A 20098-nucleotide genomic window follows, 5' to 3' on the forward strand; every position below is an offset into this window, starting at 1 on the left:
GAGATACAGGGACACTACGCACGCCACGGTCGGTGACGGCGACGGACGGCTGGCCCGCAGGTACAAAAAAGAGCAGGCATGACAAGGGAGTAGGGTTGTTAACCGCACCGGCAACCCCATGCGCATCCATCATATCCCAGCACATGAGCACGTACAATGTATGTTGATACGTTTACACTACAGTGCAGTGGTTTAGAATAGGTACATTGTATTGTGCCACCAATACGCTGTTTGTTCCAATACTATTAGTAATTACCATCACAATACACGTACTTCAATTCCTCCTCACATTGCACATCACTGACATACTGAGTAGTTTCTAGATCTAATCTAGATCTATATCAGCTCTGATGAGGAAGTCTGAACTGGCTGCGGTTGGTGGTAAGTAACTAACCGTTAGACTTTTTGATTTTAGAGTTTTAGACTCTGAACGTCTCAAAACTTACAGGATCAAGAGTTCGAATGTTACCTTATTTTCTTCTTTTTTTTTCACTGGCTCAGTTTGCCGTGTTTACTGTAACATTAGTGTTAGTGCTACTCAATAACTTAGTAAATTTAACGTTAGACGAGTTCACACAGCCTAAAACCCTTGATTCACATTGACCGAAAGATCGGTCTGTAGGTTTTCTATCTGGTCGTCGGGGAATGTTCCGTGGAGACTGTCTGGCTTCACGGATCCCCTCCTTAAATATATACACATGGAGGAGAGCGATAAAGACTCCTCCGGACAGACGGATCTTTCTGTCTAACATTCACAGTGCCATCATGAACTATATGGCATATCAGTGGCAATAATTTACTAAGTAGACAACAGGTCCCGTGAACTCTCTAGCCGATGCTGTACCCGCGGGGCGCTCCTTATAGTACACAGCGTTGGGGGGGGGGGGGGGGGGGGGGGGGGGGGGGCTGGTCGCAGTTAGCCAATGCTGAAACTTCTTATGAGACTTAACTGTTAGAGATTAATTCATAAATGTAGTATAAATAGATTGTCTATGGAGGAGAGCGATAATGTCCAAAAAATAAGACTCCTCTGGACAGACGGATCTTTCTGTCTATTTTATCTGAATGTGTGATATTTATTTGATGCTGCTCTTTTTTTTTTTAGATCTAACCTGTAGGCCCTAACCGTTAGAGTCTAGTCTAGATCTATAGACAGAAAAATCTGTCTGCCCGGAGAAGTCTTTTATCATTTTTTTACTTTTACGGCTCTCCTCCGTAGACAAAGATTCTGCGAAGCCAGATGTAGTCTCCGTCGAACATATCCCCGACGACAAGATACAGCTTTACAGACCAATCTTTCGGTCAAGATTATCTGCTTTATACTCTGTCCTGTACCTTCAGAAGAAGTAACTTTAGATTCTAGTTTTTGTAATATAATGTGGTTATTTTTGGAAAGCTGGAGTGTACAGGAAGTCAACTAACTAGTAAACTATACTCATCGACCACCTATTATTAGATTGACCATCCTCGTGCAAATGGCTTTCTCGCATATAAAATCAAAAGTACGCGTGGGACAGGGCGCAATACACTGGAACATTTGAACATGAATACATATGAAAAGAAATGAGGGGGTTTACAGGTAAATAATTTATGGAAGAAGGAGGAAAAAGAATCGAAGAAAATCTTCATTAGTACAAGTGAACACTTAATTGATGTTAACATGTCTTTTGCCATTCACTAGATTTATGTGCTTTATCGGAGAACAGGCAGTCATTTAAAATGATGAGCTTGCACTTGCGTACAGTAAAAAATATCGCTTGCTTTTCGTGACGCCGAAAATTCCATGTGTATGATATGAGTCGACAATCTGAACCGTGACATGAATCTGCAGTATTTTCTGCTATGGTGAATGAAATAAAGGTTAAACTGAGGAATATTTTCTAGAATACAAGGTATTAAATAAAAAGATGGTCGATGAGTATAAGTACTAGTTCTACTCGCCTACTACACCCTACTAGTCAGGTAGTAAGTCCAACCATTCATCTAGTTAAATTCACAATTTTAATTCATGTGCATAATGTTCCTCACAAGTCCATTCCCAAACATGTGTAGGCCTAAATATCCTGATCCTTTGTTATTCCTATGACCTGAGAGCTTTAGATATGAATTTACAAAATGAATTTATAAAACCTACACCATTGTATATGGTATATATAGGAATTAATGACACTATACATTTTATGTGCTGTCTTCTATGACAAAGCTCTGATTCTCTTGGCACAATCGATCAAGGTTTTACTTGTTTCGTGTTATTTTAAGGTAGGCCGAAGTTCCAAATAAAAGAAAATCCTGTTCAAGTGATTTCATAAAATTTTTTATGATGTTCATGTTTGTACACTATGTTTACAGTGCAGTGCAAATCGAATCTGCTGAAGAGATCACAGCCAGAATGACGGTCCGTTAATTAAGGAAAGACTTCCCTTAAAAAGCCTTCGCAAAGAAACTAGGAGTTGTTTGGACTGCAGTGTGATGAAGTCTGGATCTATCTAGCATCACAGACTTTTAAGATGTCTGACGAAAATGGGGAAACCAGGTGAGTGCTATACTAGAAACATGAAGGCAGCCACCATAAAGTTCTGTGTGTGCACTCTACTATCGTACTATGCACATTTCTAGGTTTATTTCCTTCAAACTGGTACGATGGAAGGGCATGATGGTGAAACTTAGACCCCTTATTGTTTTTGGTGATGCTGCTCCAAGTGTTTTGCCTCTTAAAGCATTAATAACTAGAAATTGGTGCTCGGTGGGTTGCGCAGCCGAGCACATGTATCCTTTGAACCCACAGCATCATACATCATCGCAATATATAGAGCTCACACAGAAATTCCATAAATAAATACAGTTATCATGGCAACAATGATCCTGTCCACATTTTGCCTCTGGGTACCAAATTTGATGACAATAATATGATGCAGCGGTGTAACTCTGCAGAATCTAAAGTATCCTCTGGTAGTACCTGTGAAGGAATACAATTATGGAGTAATCTGGATGCATTGTAAACCTAACCCTCTTCCAATCTGTGATTTGGATGAATTTGGGATAAAAATGTATAATATGGCAATACAGTATTGTAGGTGACAACAGGTATCAATGCAGACAATTTTTTGTTTTGTTTCCACTTCTGATATTTATTGTTTTGTTAACTGACAAAGCGGGTTCCATGACAAATGCTGTGATGACAAATGCTCCGGCAAGGAATCCTAGTGTTGAAGCGCACATAAAGCTTAAAGGACAAGTTCACCTTCATAAACGTAAGGATTGAGAGAATGCAGCAATATTAGTAGAACACATCAGTGAAAGTTTGAGGAAAATTGGACAATCGATGCAAAAGTTATGAATTTTTCAAATTTTTGTGTTGGAACCGCTGGATGAGGAGACTACTATAGCTTATGAGTCATATGCGTACAACAGTATAAAGAAAATGTAAAGAAAATTTAACATATTTTCACTTTTTTCGCATAATAAAAGAGCACTTGACTTGCCTCTTTCTAAGGGCAGGGAGAATAATATTACCCATAACATATGTCGGTAACGAGTCAAGGGAATGTGTACTTTTTTCAAAAGATGAAATTTTGTGAAAATCTCTTACATTTTCCTTATATTGTTGTACGCATGTGACATCGAAGTTATTCATACACTGCAGTAGTCTTCTCATCCAGCGGTTACTGCACAAAAACTTCAAAAATTCATAACTTTTGAACGGATTGTCTGATTTTCCTCAAACTTTCAATGATGTGTTCTACTAGTATTGCTACATTCTCTCAATCCTTATGTTTATGAAGGTGAACTTGTCCTTTAACTCTTACCATAATCCAAATCTTTAGTCTGCCTTGAACCTAACACCCAATCATACCCATGGAGAAGAAACGCAGCCGGTAGAGCGCTCACAAGGAAATCTCTGCTATTTCCACAAAAATTCTTGTTACCATGTCTCCGCCCACACCAAAAACAATAGGCGTCTTCGTCTTACATTAATAACCCTTCATGCCAAATTTGAAGATGATCGAAGAAGACCTGCAGCCAGTAGAGCGCTCACAAGCAGACCCTATTGGATTTACCTTTTCATGTATAAAGACGGAACAAGCGAGGGCGCCATCACCAAAAACAATAGGCCTCTTCATCTTACCATAATACACCGTCATGCCAAATTTGAAGATGATCGAAGAAGAACTGCAGCCAGTAGAGCGCTCACAAGCAGATGCTATTGGATTTACCTTTTCATGTATAAAGATGGAACAGGCGAGGGCGCCATCACCAAAAAGAATAGGCGTCTTTACCATAATGGACCTTCATGCCAAATCTGAAGATGATTGGAGAAGAAACGTAGCCGGTAGAGCGCTCACAAGGAAATCTCTGCTATTTCCACAAAAATTCTTGTTACCATGGCAACAGTGTCTCCGCCCACTCCAAAAACAAGAGGCGTCCTCTCTAAACCATAATACACCTTCATGCCAAATTTGAAGATGATTGAAGAATACCTGCAGCCAGTAGAGCGCTCACAAGCAGACCCTATTGGATTTACTTTTTCATGTATAAAGACGGAACAAGCAAGGGCACCATCATCAAAAACCATAGGCATCTTTGTCTTATCATAATACACCTTCATGCCAAATTTGAAGATGATCGAAGAAGAACTGCAGCCAGTAGAGCGCTCAAAAACAGACCCTACTGAATTTACCTTTTCATGTATAAAGACAGAACAACCGAGGGCGCTATCACCAAAAACAATAGGCCTCTTCATCTTACCATAATACACCTTCATGCCCAATTTGAAGATGATCGAAGAAGGACTGCAGCCAGTAGAACGCTCACAAACACTCTATTGGACTTACCTTTCCACGTATAAAGACGGAACAAGCGAGGGCGCCATCACGAAAAACAATAGGCGTCTTCGTCTAACCATAATACACCTTCATGCCAAATTTAGAGATGATTGAAGAAGAACTGCAGCCAGTAGAGCGCTCACAAGCAGACCCTATTGGATTTACTTTTTCATGTATAAAGACGGAACAAGCAAGGGCGCCATCACCAAAAACAATAGGCGTCTTCGTCTAACCATAATACACCTTCATGCCAAATTTGAAGATGATCGGAAAAGAAACGCAGTTGGTAGAGCGCTCACAAGGAAATCTCTGTGGCGGTGGCGGACGCGTTTCTTTTCCGATCATCTTCAAATTTGGCTTGAAGGTGTATTATGGTTAGACGAAGACGCCTATTGTTTTTGGTGATGGCGCCCTTGCTTGTTCCGTCTTTATACATGAAAAGGTAAATCCAATAGGGTCTGCTTGTGAGCGCTCTACTGGCTGCAGTTCTTCTTCGATCATCTTTAAATTTGGCGTGAAGGTGATGGTTAGACGAAGACGCCTATTGTTTTTGGTGATGGCGCCCTCGCTTGTTCTGTCTTAATACATGAAAAGGTAAATCCAATAGGGTCTGCTTGTGAGCGCTCTTCTGGCTGCAGTCCTTTTTTGATCATCTTCAAATTTGGCATGAAGGTGTATTATGGTAAGATGAAGAGGCCAATTGTTTTTGGTGATGGCGCCCTCGCTTGTTCCGTCTTTATACATGAAAAGGTAAATTCAATAGGGTCTGCTTGTGAGCGCTCTTCTGGCTGCAGTTCTTCTTCGATCATCTTCAAATTTGGCATGAAGGTGTATTATGATAAGACAAAGATGGCTATGGTTTTTGATGATGGCACCCTTGCTTGTTCCGTCTGTATACATGAAAAGGTAAATCCAATAGGGTCTGCTTGTGAGCGCTGTATTGGCTGCAGTCCTTCTTCGATCATCTTCAAATTTGGCATGAAGGTGTATTATGGTAAGATGAAGAGGCCTATTGTTTTTGGTGATGGCGCCCTCGCTTGTTCCGTCTTTATACATGAAAAGGTAAATTCAATAGGGTCTGCTTGTGAGCGCTGTATTGGCTGCAGTCCTTCTTCGTTCATCTTCAAATTTGGCATGAAGGTGTATTATGATAAGACAAAGATGCCTATGGTTTTTGGTGATGGCGCCCTCGCTTGTTCCGTCTTTATACATGAAAAGGTAAATCCAATAGGGTCTGCTTGTGAGCGCTCTACTGGCTGCAGGTCTTCTTCGATCATCTTCAAATTTGGCATGAAGGTGTATTATGGTAAGATGAAGACGCATAGTGTTTTTGGTGTGGGCGGAGACATCGTTGCCATGGTAACAAGAATTTTTGTGGAAATAGCAGAGATTTCCTTGTGAGCGCTCTACCGGCTGCGTTTCTTCTCCATGGGTACGATTGGGTGTTAGGTTCAAGGCAGACTAAAGATTTGGATTGGGGTAAGAGTTAAGCTTTATGTGTGCTTCAACACTAGGATTCCTTGCCGGAGCATTTGTCATCACAGCATTTGTCATGGAACCCGCTTTGTCTGTTAACAAAACAATAAAATATCAGAAGTGGAAACAAAAAAAAAACAAACAAAAAAATTGTCTGCATTGATACCTGTTGTCACCTACAATACTGTATTGCCATATTATACAATTTTATCCCAAATTCATCCAAATCGCAGATTGGAAGAGGGTTAGGTTTACAATGCATCCAGATTACTCCATGATTGTATTCCTTCACAGGTACTACCAGAGGATACTTTAGATTCTGCAGAGTTACACCACTGCATCATATTATTGTCATCAAATTTGGTACCCAGAGGCAAAATGTGGACAGGATCATTGTTGCCATGATAACTGTATTTATTTATGGAATTTCTGTGTGAGCTCTATATATTGCAATGATGTCTGCTGCTGTGGGTTCGGGGGATACATGTGCTCGGCTGCGCGACCCGCTGAGTGCCAATTTCTAGTTTACCAGGTACTATTCCTTCTTGAAAAGTGCTGCTTGAATGTGAATTTATTCACAAAGATAAATGTGTTAATATTCAACCATGAATGACATGCCTCTAAAAAACAACAATAACAAAAAAGGTCAAAGGTATTTTTTTTATATACAGGTACCTCTTGTGTGTGGCATTTAGGCAGCATTTCTTGACAGACTTTTTTGAATTCTTAATATTTCAGTAAGAAAGGGATTCTATCCATGTATAAAATGTGTGTTGCTACATCATTCCATAAAAGTAATTGTACTCCTGGTATAACAAAGTCCTTTGGACCAGCGAGTTTCTTTCATTATGTCAAAATTTTGTTATAACTGAACAGTAGGCCTATAGTGTGTAAACATATATAGATGATGGTTTTGGGATGTGAATTTGATTTTGTTGTAACAAGAATTTTGTTTTAACCATGTTCGTTATAATGGGAGAGCACTGTATCTGGAGTGACTTTCACAATGTGTATTTTCATATCCTCATAAATGCAAGATGTCTGTACATTTCTCTTGATGTGTTTTTCAACTGTAAGCACACCAGTGGAGAACCAAAAGTCTTCCAGGGCACATCGCAATTCAGGGTGTCAGTGCGAACTTGGTAATGCCAGTGACACTGAGAACGATGTCAGTGATTCATCCATTACAGCAGAGTCAGTGTCATCCTCCCAGTACAGACTGCAACGAAGGCCTAAGAGTACAGTAAGCAATGACTATGCAATTCCAATTGCTTTGTATGATATGAATGAAACTTTACCAAAAGTATCAAAGCCTGTAGCAGGGGTTTTTCACTTTGCCAGTCGGAGAAGTTTTGTGAAAAACAAGTACACTGCTTCTGTCTTTTTGTTTCATTTTTTTTTTTGGGGGGGGGGGAGGGGTTGGAGAGGGGAAAGAAATGGTTAAATCTTAAAGAAAATATAAAAGTGAGATACACCTTGTTGCAGATAGGCAAAATTTTGTTTTTAAATCTATTTTTTTTAATAGATAGATATTGAGCTTACTTCACCACATCACTTCTACCAATAGATCATTTTTACTTACATAACCATCACACTGAAAGAAGTCATTTATTAGCAAGAAGTCCTTTCAGGCACTAAATAGCATTTACAGCGAGATTTTTTTTTGATATTCACAGATTTACACAAAGTATATTTGTTTGCAGGGAATTGAATCTGAAAATGATATGTCATTTGAATAAGAGCTCAAATGGGCTTCTTCCTCCATGCTGTAAGTTCATGTCACAGATTAGGTATCCCCCAAATAGGCCATTTTTGCTGTGTAATGTACCCTAGCTAAGAAAATCATCAGAATTTTTACCCAATTTAATGTACCAGTATTATATCTCTTCCACGTATATGAAAGATTTTCTGAAAATTAATATCACATCTATATTTAAAACCATAAAATAGAAATAAGACATTTTTAATCTTCATTGCTGAAATCTTTCTAGGATTTTATACACCTATATTTCAAGTGGAAAAAAACATGGGACACATTTATTATTTATTGTGTTACGTTACTTTGCTTTGTGTGATGGGGATGCCTGTGCATGTGAATGAAAGCTATATGAATACAGTTTTTTACAACGGGTACACGCTGAGGTCTGCTGCCATGATCATCTTCTTTCAGCAGCATGATAGCGAGAAAAAAAAAACAAAAAAAAAAGAACCCAACAACACACATACAAAATGTTATAAATCAGTATTTGAGCTGCTATATTGTAGTCTTCATGTTCATTTTAGATACAGTAACTAAGCAGAAAGAAAACACCAAGTCGAACCAAAACTTAAGACATGAGTATGCCTGTATAGGCTTGCAGCTCCATTGTGTATATCACATCCATTGCATGACATATGGCCCAGTTTATTACTGTGTAACCTTTCTGTATTTTCTATTCCATCAGCCAAATCATTTCAGGACTCAGACTGCCCCCTCCCGCCTGCAACATCACAGAATGCCTCTGAAGAGTTCACCAAGGCCAGGTAAACAATTCTGAATCAGATCAAACAATATTAATGTTCAGAGTCTGAGTTGCATAAAGAAACAGTAGGATGACAGGCTGACTGTGTCACCAGTATGTCTTCTTTACAAACAAAATGGTGTACCTAGAAAGACCAGCTGAGTGTGTTTTATGAAATCACATCAAGAGACAAAATCACTTTTGTCCCTTGGTTAGGTCAAAGGATGGTGAGGCAGTGTGTGTGAGAGAATCACAACTCTCACATTGAAGATATCCCCTTTCTTGACACAAGCAGAGTGCAAACCTGGTGAAGACATCCTTATTATTCACACTCTGGAAAATTAGCAAATGATATCAATTTTGTAGTTAACTCGGATGGCTTGTGATAGTGAATGATATGAACCAGGCCCCTTGTGCTATACAAGAAGAGGCAGAAAGCAACAATTAGTGAATTTCTTAAGTCATGGTTTTATTGTCACATTCATCTTGGAAGAGGTACCTGTACCAGGAATTTGAAGCCACAGGATGTCCTTGTTTAATCTGTCAAAGAATTGAGTATCACACCAATAAGCATTACACACACACATATGTATACGTCTACCATGTACATTAAAAAAAATCCATTGAAGTGATAGTGAATGCATGAAGACACGCACAAACAAACACCCACACACACACACACGCACAAAAGAGTTTAAGAATTGGAAATGTTTGAAATCAGTACTGTGACCAAAAATTAAGACTGTCAGGAGTATACAGATCTTTGGGGATGGTATAGCTTCAGTTGAGATGGGGGTTCAGGTTTTAATATTTTTCGAGGTAATTAGACCCCACTTACAGTGAAAATGAGGCCAGCCTAAATTTCACTGTGAATGCTCAACAGGCCAAATGCGGTACCAAACATGACTGCGCATTTGGCCAAGCTCTGGAGGTAGTCTTTGCCTGGGCTCTGCCCGGGCTTGGCCTAGCCTTTTCTCAATGTAAACAAAAGCTGGACCAAATGCAGTACCAAATTGCAAGCCCAGAAATGCAGTGATCATGACATCATGGGATATGACGTCATCACGCATGTAGCAAAATTTCTTTAGTGTACGATACTTCATTTTTTATTTTTTGTTTTTTTTTGTCTGCATTGATTTCCAAACTTGTGATTGAATATTAGTTATCATCGAATCATCTTGACTGTACTTCACCATTTCCTACTTATATTTTGCTGATAAATTCTGTAAGATACACATAATTTTGTGTGTGTGTGTGTGTGTGTGTGTGTGTGTGTGTGTGTATGTGTGTGTTTGCAGATTCGACCAGTGCAGGGTAAAGCTAAATCCATGGCTAAGCCCACTGTATAAAAAAATAGAGCTCCAGTCACCTTCCTTTGTGTTAGTTTAAAATGATATCGCGTGAGATTCTGTTCATATTTTGTTATTTGGGTTGTTTGGGATCGACTTCAGCCATTAATTTGCTGAGTAATCCCACTTCTCTATTCCATAACAGGTGTGTCTATTTGTGAATGGTGTGATTTAGGCTTTAATTATTAAATCATTCTAATAGTAATGGTAGTGATCATTAATAATTACATCCAGTTATATAACTAGTATCAATGAATTGATAATAATCATGATAAAATGGTCAACAAAATATTAAATTGTCAAGCCATTAATCATTATAACAATTTATTCTGTCTTATTTAAAAACAGAGTAGTCTATTCAGAGCCAATAGGCCTGCTTTAAAAAAGAGCCCTGTTAACATAAATATACAATACAGATCAGAACTTATTATTTGCACAGTGTAAAGAGATATTACGACAAAACCAAAATATACCAAGTCAGACACAAAAACAACTAAACAAGAAAAACAAACAGAAACAATTTAAACTAAACTCATAACAGATAAGATACTATATAACAAAACAGGGTAATCAATTTGACACACAACAGTTGTGGCTTTAGTCGGTGCACAAAATTATAGAAGAATAAACCAGAATTTGCGTTAAATCTGCACTGAGAAGTTAATTAATTGTATTTGGGTCTTGAAAGAGATGAGTGTTGTTGCAGTTCGAATATGGGTTGGGAGTTTGTTGTAAATACTGGGTGCTATGAAAGAAAATGATCATTTTTAAAATTTGATGTTGGGCTTCGGAATAAACAGTGGATTTAGAGTAGAATGATGGGTGACATAATATATAGAACATTCTGTGGCAAGATCATTCAGGTAGTACGGTGCTATATACAATGTATATGAATCATGAAGTATCTTTAAAACAAAAATACAATACTGATAGTTAATTGTACTGTCGATGCTTTGCCACCCATGTCTATTCAATAGAGTTTCTTTGGTAGTTGAGTAATTTGCATTTAGAACCAGTCTTGCATATATCTATTTTGAGTTTGTTGTAGTTTGACATGGTCTGTTTTGTTGCACTTTCCCCAAACCACCGAGCAATACTCTATGTGCAATAGGATAAATGAGTAATACAGCTGTGCAAGAATTTTTCCTGTTCAAAAAGACTTTATCCTCCTGATACATGATTATTGCTCGATTAACTTTGCTAATTATATTCGATACATGTAATGACCAGTTTAAACTCTGATCAAGAATTACACCAAGATACTTGATATTTGTAACATTTTCAAGGTAATCTTCTCCGTGAGTAATTTTTAGAATCTGATTTCTAATCTTACGTTTGGTTCAAAAAACCATAAGTTTTGTTTCAGTGGCATCGATTTTCATTTGATTAATTCTAAACCATTCATGCAATAAATTGTATTCCTTCTACAATAGCAATGATTACCCATGATTTTTGCAGGCCACTTAATAGTTTGTTCACATGCAGAGTGCCACCATGACAAAATTTTGAAAGGTTTAAATTTAGGCCAGTCTAGTGGCCTAAATTTAGAAGGTGGGGTCCCACCTTCTGTTATAACCATGTTATCTTGCTTTGTCTTTGGATATCAGCCATTTCAATATGGATTTTCATCATATAAACTTTTTATTCCTCTTAGAATTGTATGTTCTTTAATACTTCATGTAAGTAGTTATTAATTATCTCACCCCCCCAAAAAAAAAAAAAAAAATTAAAACCTTTATCCCCATCTCAACCAAAACTATACCATCCCTTTAATTTCTCAGTTGTAGATTGACTGCAAATATCATGTACAGCTGGAAGCAATGTTGGTACAGAAATAAGATAATTACCTCAGTTATAGAATTGTTTTCTGTTGCCAATCATTTGTCATCTCGTACATGGCAGCATAGATATTGTGAGTGATGAATACTTTCACATAGTGAATAGAAGAATGGTGATTAATTGTTGAACTTGATTTCCATCATTCTCCACACACACTACCATTATACACCAGGCTCAGTAGACACATCTGATGCATCCTCAGAAACCTCCTCCCATGAGTGGGCCTACCCTTCCCATGTCACCTGCCATGTTTCCCATGATGCACCTGGCTACTATGAATACCACCGCCCCATTTCAGTCTACCGAAAGCCTTTACGGCGACCACTTAGCCTGCCACAAGCCTTTGATGACAGCGAGAAGCTTCACCATCCCGACTTGAACCCAGGCCAGAGGGAGTATCTGTGGCACACAGCTAGTGTCTACAGTGTGGGCAACATGAAGTCACTACAGCAGAGGAGATACAGGCAGATCCTTAATCACCAGGTTGAGACAGGTGAGAAGCTACAGGAGGGGTGGGGAAAATGGTAGAGAGAGATTTGACTTTATTTATAGAGTGTTGAGTTACCATGCAAACTCCCAAGATCACTAGATATGTGACCTTTTTGTAGTGTCTATTAATTGAGAACAACAATTATTGCAGTTGATCTGACAAAATTTCTGCGCGTATGTGATTTGCATATAATTTGGTAATAAACTGGACAAAATTGACCATGCTGCCATACTGTCCATTTTCTCTTTTTGTACCACATACTGATAGGATTCCACACCAGAGAGGAAGTGGAGAGATACTACAAATACTTGGTAGGCACCAGAAAGCGCCAATATGAGGCAGACCCAAGTGTGTGGAGGAACCCACCCAAGCTCCCTGTTCGGCCAAAATACTTTCACAGATGTACCCGCTCTGCTGGCGATGTTGATGAAACTCGGAAAATTAACACTGGATACTACAGGGAGAATAGGTCCAATGGCAAGAAATCCTCAGGTGAGTGTTCAGTTTGGTGTAACACAATTATATGGCAATGATTGTCGTATTTTATGTTCCGTTTTCTGCTAAAACTTTTGCAAGAATGTCTATTTTCTTTGTCGTTTTCTATTCATCTGTACTGGGTGTTATAAGGAAATGCAATTGGTTTTATGAAGAAAGCGGGCTACTAGCATAGACATGTAATTTCCCTTGGGGGCTCTGCCACATGTATGTCTTGGTTTCTCCTAATCCCAAGGCCAGAGAACTTGGAAATACAGTAGCATACCTGTACTTTGAGATATTTCAATGCAGATGCCAAACCTCTTTACCCTGCTACATCATTTTGGAGGTAAAATGGTTTTATTTACACCCTTGTTACACCCATCATCACTTGGATTTTAGTAGTATCTCATCTTAATGACTTACTTTTTTATGCCTCCGCCACGAAGTGGTGCTGGAGGCATTATGTTTTCGGGCTGTCCATCCGTCCGTACGTACGTCCGTCCACTTTCGTTTACGCGATAACTTGAGTAATATTGACTGGAATTTTACCAAACTTGGTCCAAGAATAAAGTGTGATGGGGCAATTACTTGATTAGATTTTGGGTGAAATCGGCCGAAGGTCAAAGGTCAAGGTCAAATCATGAAATTGTATCTGTTTACGCGATAACTCTAGACTGGATCAAGCAAATTTTACCAAACTTTGTCCGAGGATGATGTATGGTGGGACAATTACTTGATAAATTTTTGAGTGAAATCGGACAGAGGTCAAAGGTCAAGGATCAAGGTCAAATCCTGAAATTTATCTGTTTACGTGATAACTCAAAACTGGATGAAGCAGCTTTCACCAAACTTGGTCCAAGGATGTATGATGGGGCAATTAGTTGAGTAGATTTTAGTGACATTGGCAAGAGGTCAAAGGTCAAAAGGTCAAGGTCAAATGCTAAAAATGTTGCTATTTCCCCCATATCCATGCAATGCCCAAAGGTATTTTCTTGAAACTTAGTGTAGACATGTACTACTGCATAGAGATTCTCCAGAGAGAGTTTCATGTCAGAAGGTCAAAAGGTCAAAGATTAGGTGAAAATGTTACAATTTCACTTTTCTCGCAAATGGGTCAATGTATCTTCATGGAACTTGGTGCATACGCATGTACTGACTGGCAGGGATTATCTAGGGAATTTAGGGGTGATGGGTCAATATAGTCAGGGGTCAAAGGTCAAGGTCAACTCTTCAAAATTTTACTATTTCTCTCATTTACTAGTATATGCAATGCTTGCATTATTATTTTTAAAACTTTATATACATGTATTACCTAATGGAGATTCTCTTGGAAATTTCCTGCCAGAAGGTCAAAGGTCAAAGGTTAAGGGTCAAGGCCAGGTTTAAATGCAAAATAAAAGAATCTGTTTTATACTGTAATTAAACTCTTTCTTCATACCTTGAAAATTACTCAATGCATAAACTTATAAAAGGGTCAGTCAGAAGTCAAGTAAAAATCCTCAATTCCCCAAATACATGTACCTGCACTCTTAGACAATTATAGCAATTTTTTTTTTTACCTAGTTCAAGGAAAGTGAACATTCAAGACATTTCTCACAAACCTGTCATTTCAATGCTTTGCCAGTTGTGTGAAACTGTCATCACACATTGTGAAGACATTGCATTATACACCTATTGGGCGAATCATGTATTATGGCGGAGGCATCAGTCGCCATAGCGACATTTCTAGTTGTTGTTTTGTGTTTTGCTCTTTGACAGCATGCTGCTGCAAGACTGTTATGTAGAAATACCGGTAACTTCTGGTCACCAAACACAGCATTAAGTTTAAGTTATACTGTACACACCAAATATTTTGCAAGGTTTTTATATTCACAAATTTTGCAAGTCAGATGCCATTTGCAAATTTAAAAACATGCAAAAATATTAACTCCGATCCTGCCAGTCAGCACTGTGCTCAACAATCACGAATTTAACATTGAACTTATGTAATTGAGTTGTGAATTTTCTTCAATTTGTCTCCCTCTACAAATGAAATTTGTAGGATCGCAACTGCTGATCTGTAATTGAACAAACGTGTCAGAAAAAAGAAACACGGGACTCGAACCTGTCATCTACTGCTTTCCGGGCAGCGACACTACCACCAGGCTATCCCTGATTGCCAGCAGTGATAAGATGTTTGTTGAATTAAAGATCAGCAATTGCAATCTTACAAATTTCATTTGTAGAAGGAGACAAATTGAAGAAAATTCACACCTCAGCCTTCACACCCTCTGATTGATATTCTTTTGTTTACTTGTGAAATTATCAGGAAGTCCCAATTCATGAAAAATTAGACTCCCTAAATATGTGGTGTATACAGTATTCATTTGCCTTGTCTCAAAACAGAGGGCAATGATTCTGTGAATTGATCCTTCCCCTTACCTTTAAATCAGTGAATCTGGGGTATCACTGAGGAGATGTTGCTCTTTGTTTGAAGTTTCTTTGGTTGAAATATCTTAACTCTGCAGTCATGTAGAGTTTACTGCTGTTCTTCCATATTGGGACCACAACTACATACTGCCAGACTTGTGATACTTTGCCTGCTTCCCATGCACTATTGTTTGAGATGGGTTGTTATTGACACTATAGTGATGGAGAATTACAACCACTCATTGGTTTGTTTCTGCCTTTAGATTATTCACCTTATCAATGGATAGTGCAAAACCATTAAGGAATAAAAGTGCAATACAAATTCTCTATAGACATGACTCTTTGCTATCCTACCAATCTTGCCTCTCACAGGCAAAGAATCAAAAGGGAGCCTAAATAAGTCAATGGAGAAGCTGAGCCTATTCTACAGTACGGACCTCAAGAGGACATTACCCAGGGAACGCAAGGAAGAGGCCAAGTCCTAAATCCAGTTCCAAACCAGGACCTCAGAGGAATGATTTATTTTCGTGCATATGTTCATGTATGTGTGTATTTTTCTTTTGTGTGTTACTAGGATGAGTTTTACTGTGATCTGACATTTCTCTTTCCCAAAAGGGCAGAAAAAACAGGACCCCTTCCATGACATGAGGTCAAACTATTTTTGATACATTCCAGTTTCTTTGAAAATTTTGGTAAAAGTCATCTTTACTGTGCAACAGATGACCAAGGAATTGCCGCTTGTAGAGGACATGTCATCATTGATTGGACCAAGGTCCATGATTGGACTGTGTAAAGTGTGGTACAGTGCACTCCTGTTATAACAAACACGGTTATAAATAACAAAATTCCGGTTACAACGAAGTAGATATTGAGGCCGCAACATTACCCGCTCTTTGTTCGGTTATAATGAAATTTGGACATAGTGAAAGAAAACTGCCGGTCCCGAGGACTTTGTTATAACGGGAGTCCACTGTATCAATATGGGTAATTCCATTAAAAAGGGTCCCACTAGTTAAATGCCCCTTCTATTTGCTTCATATTGTCATTGCTTAAAAATTACATTCCTTTAATCAATTTTACTTCTGAATACTCTTATTCAGGTAAGTATCTTCCTTTTCAAAGTAAAATATAGAAATTGCTTCTTCAAAGTTCCACATGAATTTTGACAAAAAGTGCAAAATCACAACGTTTTTGGGCAAACTTGTGTGACATTTTACTGTAACACCAGTTAGACAGATTTACAGCTTGTTTGTGGATAAAACTCTATTTTAAGGGGTCAAAAATGATAAGAGACGAGCAAATTTTGAACACTATAAATATAATCCATGCATCAATTGATACACATTTGCGCACGTAAATCCCAAGAAAGACGTTTCACGTGTAAGTTTTGGTGTCCCCATAATTGCTTACACGAGAAACCTTAATTTATGAGTGTGGAATCCATATTAAGGACCAGTGTTGAACTGTTTGTTATTTTGGTAGCAGTCACATAGTTTAAAAGATTTCAAGAGAAAATTGGGGTAAAATAAATAAAATTGAAAAAAAGACCAAATTATAATTTTCACACACGTGGCTTTGGTGTCCCCCTAAATATTTCGTGGGGGCACAGTGATAGCTAATTTTTTGTGTCTTATCACAACAATAATTGCTCCTCATTGGCATATTTTACAATGTATTGTAGCTGTGGTTTCTTTGTAACAGGTATCAAAAATTGACCACTCTATTAATTTGAAAAGAAAAAATGCAAAAATAATATTTGGTGTCCCCCTTACACGAGAAACATTGAAGAATCTTTTTCCGGGCCAAAAATAGGGGTTGTGTCATTTTTTCAATAGTATAGTTAATTTCTTACTTCAAAATAATCTCTTCTATTGAAACAAACATAAAACTAGTTTGAAATATGTGGTAAGATGCCAAAATGGTCCCCTTTACATGGTGAACCAGTTTTTCCCCATACACTGCAATTTGGTATGCTGACTTCCTTCAATTTCAGTTTAGAATGTTAATTTTCAGTCAGTTTTCAAGGGACTTACTCAATATGAATGTTTTTTAAAGTTATGTTGAACAAAAATCTGATTTTCTGATTTTATTGGCAAAATAGGCATGTCACAAAGTGGGTCCCTATTTTATGGAATTACCCATATCAATTGTTCGTAATGTAGATATCTAATTGTTGTGGGGAGAAAGGGAGGGAAGATGGACACCTTTTTTAATAGCATTTTGAGTGTGTGTGTTGTGTGTGTGTTTAGTGGGTTTGTTTGTTTGTTTGTTTGTTTGTTTTTGATGGGTGGCGGGAAGGGGGATACTTTGTTTTTTTGTTATTTGATACAATAGAAAAGTGTTTCATGCCTTAATGTATCATCAGAGTAAGTATTCACACCATTTTCTATGATTATTACCTGAAGAAATTACACCTTGATTGCCTTAATAAAGTTGAATATTTTTCATATGAAGTGTGTAATGGTCATCACATCTTATCTGCCAAGTAAAATGTAAATAAGTGAATGATAGAGTAGCTTGCTGTGCATGATACACAATTGTGCCTTGAATAAATAGAAATTTATTTTATTACCTACAGTAATGCATTTTGCCAAATGCACAAATTGTACATGCTTCTATAATTATAGCCATATTTGTGGACAATTGTTGAACCAGAAATACCGTTCTGACATGGTAATTTTGTTGCTGTTCATTTTAGACGTGGTAGTATTTCAGTACAGGTGTGACTGCTCAGTTATAGTATGAACTACTGTATATGCCATTTGCAAAAATTAGACTCATCAAATATATGGCGTATACAGTACCGTCTTTCCAGCTTCTGAATTCAACTCAGACACAGGAGAGTAGCAATATGTAAAACATGTCTTGAACCAGTGATTTGTTCAAGGGGCAAGAGGAGGAATGGCTTCATATTTCATTCTTCGGTATTCAAATACATGTATGTATTGTAGATCCACTGAGAAGCAAATGATTACTGAATATTATTGGGTACATATTACTATGTTGTAGTGATGAGATTCTGGCATGCAATATCATGTCACTGCAATTTTTATTATAAAGTTTCTGTGAGCTGTTGCTGTGTAATAATGTATGTTGATAACTGTACATGTATACGCAATGTATTCTAATGTGGAACGTGTAACGAATTTAACAGACACAGCGTGTACATACGAATGTAATATGCCTGTTTGTCCGTCTCAAAAGATACAAAACAACTAAAATCCTTTTTTTGATTTGTTTGGTATTCAGAACATGAAGTAGATTAATTTGAGCAAGATATTATCTCTGTTTTTCATGTATCCATTTGTTGAAGCAACAAACTTTTATCCCCCCCCCCCCCCCCCCCGAGTTGCCAAAGTCTGAAGAAATAAATTCGCCGACATATTTTAAGTGCAGCAGGTTCGCTCTTTATGGCTCAATAGGGCATTCAGGATGTCTAGTGCCTTTGAGTGATTTCAACACACACACACACCAATGGACTTGTAAACTTATTTTACAAATAAGTGATGGTGATCAATTATGAAGTACAATTGTATGCCTAATGTACTGTAAAACACGATACATTTGTGGCATGAATTTTTTGCGAATTGGAGGCAACGGCCCTCTTTGCGGCATGAAATTTTCGCGAACTGCCACTGGCTTTCAATGCATATAGTGTAACCAAGAACTTTCGTGTGCATTTTAATTTCGCAAATGCACACGAATTTTGCGCTGGCAAATTCGCGTAATTAAAATGCGCGTGAACATTCCTCGTTTTACATAAGAAAGGGTAAGTGCCTTTTGATTTGTTTATCTAGATTGTCTGGTGAAATTCAGAATGTTTTGACTTACTATTTTCAGTGTCACTATATATCACTGGATGAGGAGACTACATTACCAGATGTCACTGCAAGATGATTTCAGAAAGTGTAGAAAAAGGTTTCTTTTTTTTTCGGGGGGAGGGGGGATGAACAATACACATTCCCTTGACTTTTTTCATGTGCTAAGGGTAATATTATCCCTGCTTTCTGAAAGAGGCCAGTCAAGTTCTCTTTCATAATGGTGGAAAATTGAAATAAGTATGTTGAATCCTCTTAAGATTTTCTTCATATCATTAGCCTGCAGTGATGTCAAGAACTATTGCAATCTTTGATAGTCTGATTTTCCTCCAAATTCACTTTTGTGGGCAAACAATTGTCTTTCATAATATGGAAATTTTGTTACAGCCAAACAATAGAGTATACAAAAACTTAAATAATTTTTGGATCTGAACGTTTACTTCGTTGTTATAAAATTTTTGTTATAACTGTTCATTATAGCAGGAGTGCACTGTAATGCTGCAGTCACTCAATCCACTCACACACGCACACACAAATATATTATAACACTACATAGATATACATATGTATACATACATATATGCATGTGTGTGTGTCTTTGTGTGTGTGCGGGTATCATTTATGCTGACTTTAGTGAGTGACGGGAGCAATTTCTCTGTCAATTACAGAAATTGCACTTCTTCAGACCCTGCTTTAACACTAAATAATTTGACTTGTTGCCACCATTGTTTTCCATGTAATGTTTAGCTTATGTAATATGTGCATGTATTTGTTCCTTGCTGAATTGCTACTTAGAAGTGTGCAGTCATACATTATATAGGCTCCTACATCCTGTACTTGTCAATTTTTGACATAATAATGAATTATTTTGTGTTGGGTTCATTTTCTGTTGTGTTACCAAAGATTCTAGTGATGT

The 20098-nt window shown here is 37.8% G+C and overlaps 1 protein-coding gene across 4 annotated transcripts; it reads left to right on the forward strand.

The window, feature by feature from the left end:
- The first annotated feature begins 262 nt into the window (after window positions 1-262).
- Window positions 263-16256, forward strand: LOC139716634 (uncharacterized). Of its 4 annotated transcripts, none has more exons than XM_071628160.1 (7): window positions 263-378; window positions 2350-2533; window positions 7377-7542; window positions 8744-8822; window positions 12161-12481; window positions 12746-12970; window positions 15737-16256. In XM_071628160.1, exons 2-7 carry the CDS (start codon window positions 2508-2510, stop codon window positions 15847-15849), a joined length of 930 nt encoding a protein of 309 aa, XP_071484261.1. In that variant the 5' UTR covers window positions 263-378; window positions 2350-2507; the 3' UTR covers window positions 15850-16256. The 4 variants fall into 4 exon arrangements, with proteins under 4 accessions (XP_071484261.1, XP_071484263.1, XP_071484260.1 ...); XM_071628162.1 differs by having other exon boundaries at window positions 269-381; XM_071628159.1 differs by lacking the exon at window positions 263-378 and adding an exon at window positions 1179-1301.
- The last annotated feature ends 3842 nt before the right edge of the window (window positions 16257-20098 follow it).

Source organism: Diadema antillarum, unplaced genomic scaffold, assembly GCF_040938485.1.
Source record: "Diadema antillarum isolate AM-2024a unplaced genomic scaffold, OU_Dant_1.0 scf00000068, whole genome shotgun sequence".
Taxonomy (NCBI): Eukaryota; Metazoa; Echinodermata; class Echinoidea; order Diadematoida; family Diadematidae; genus Diadema; species Diadema antillarum.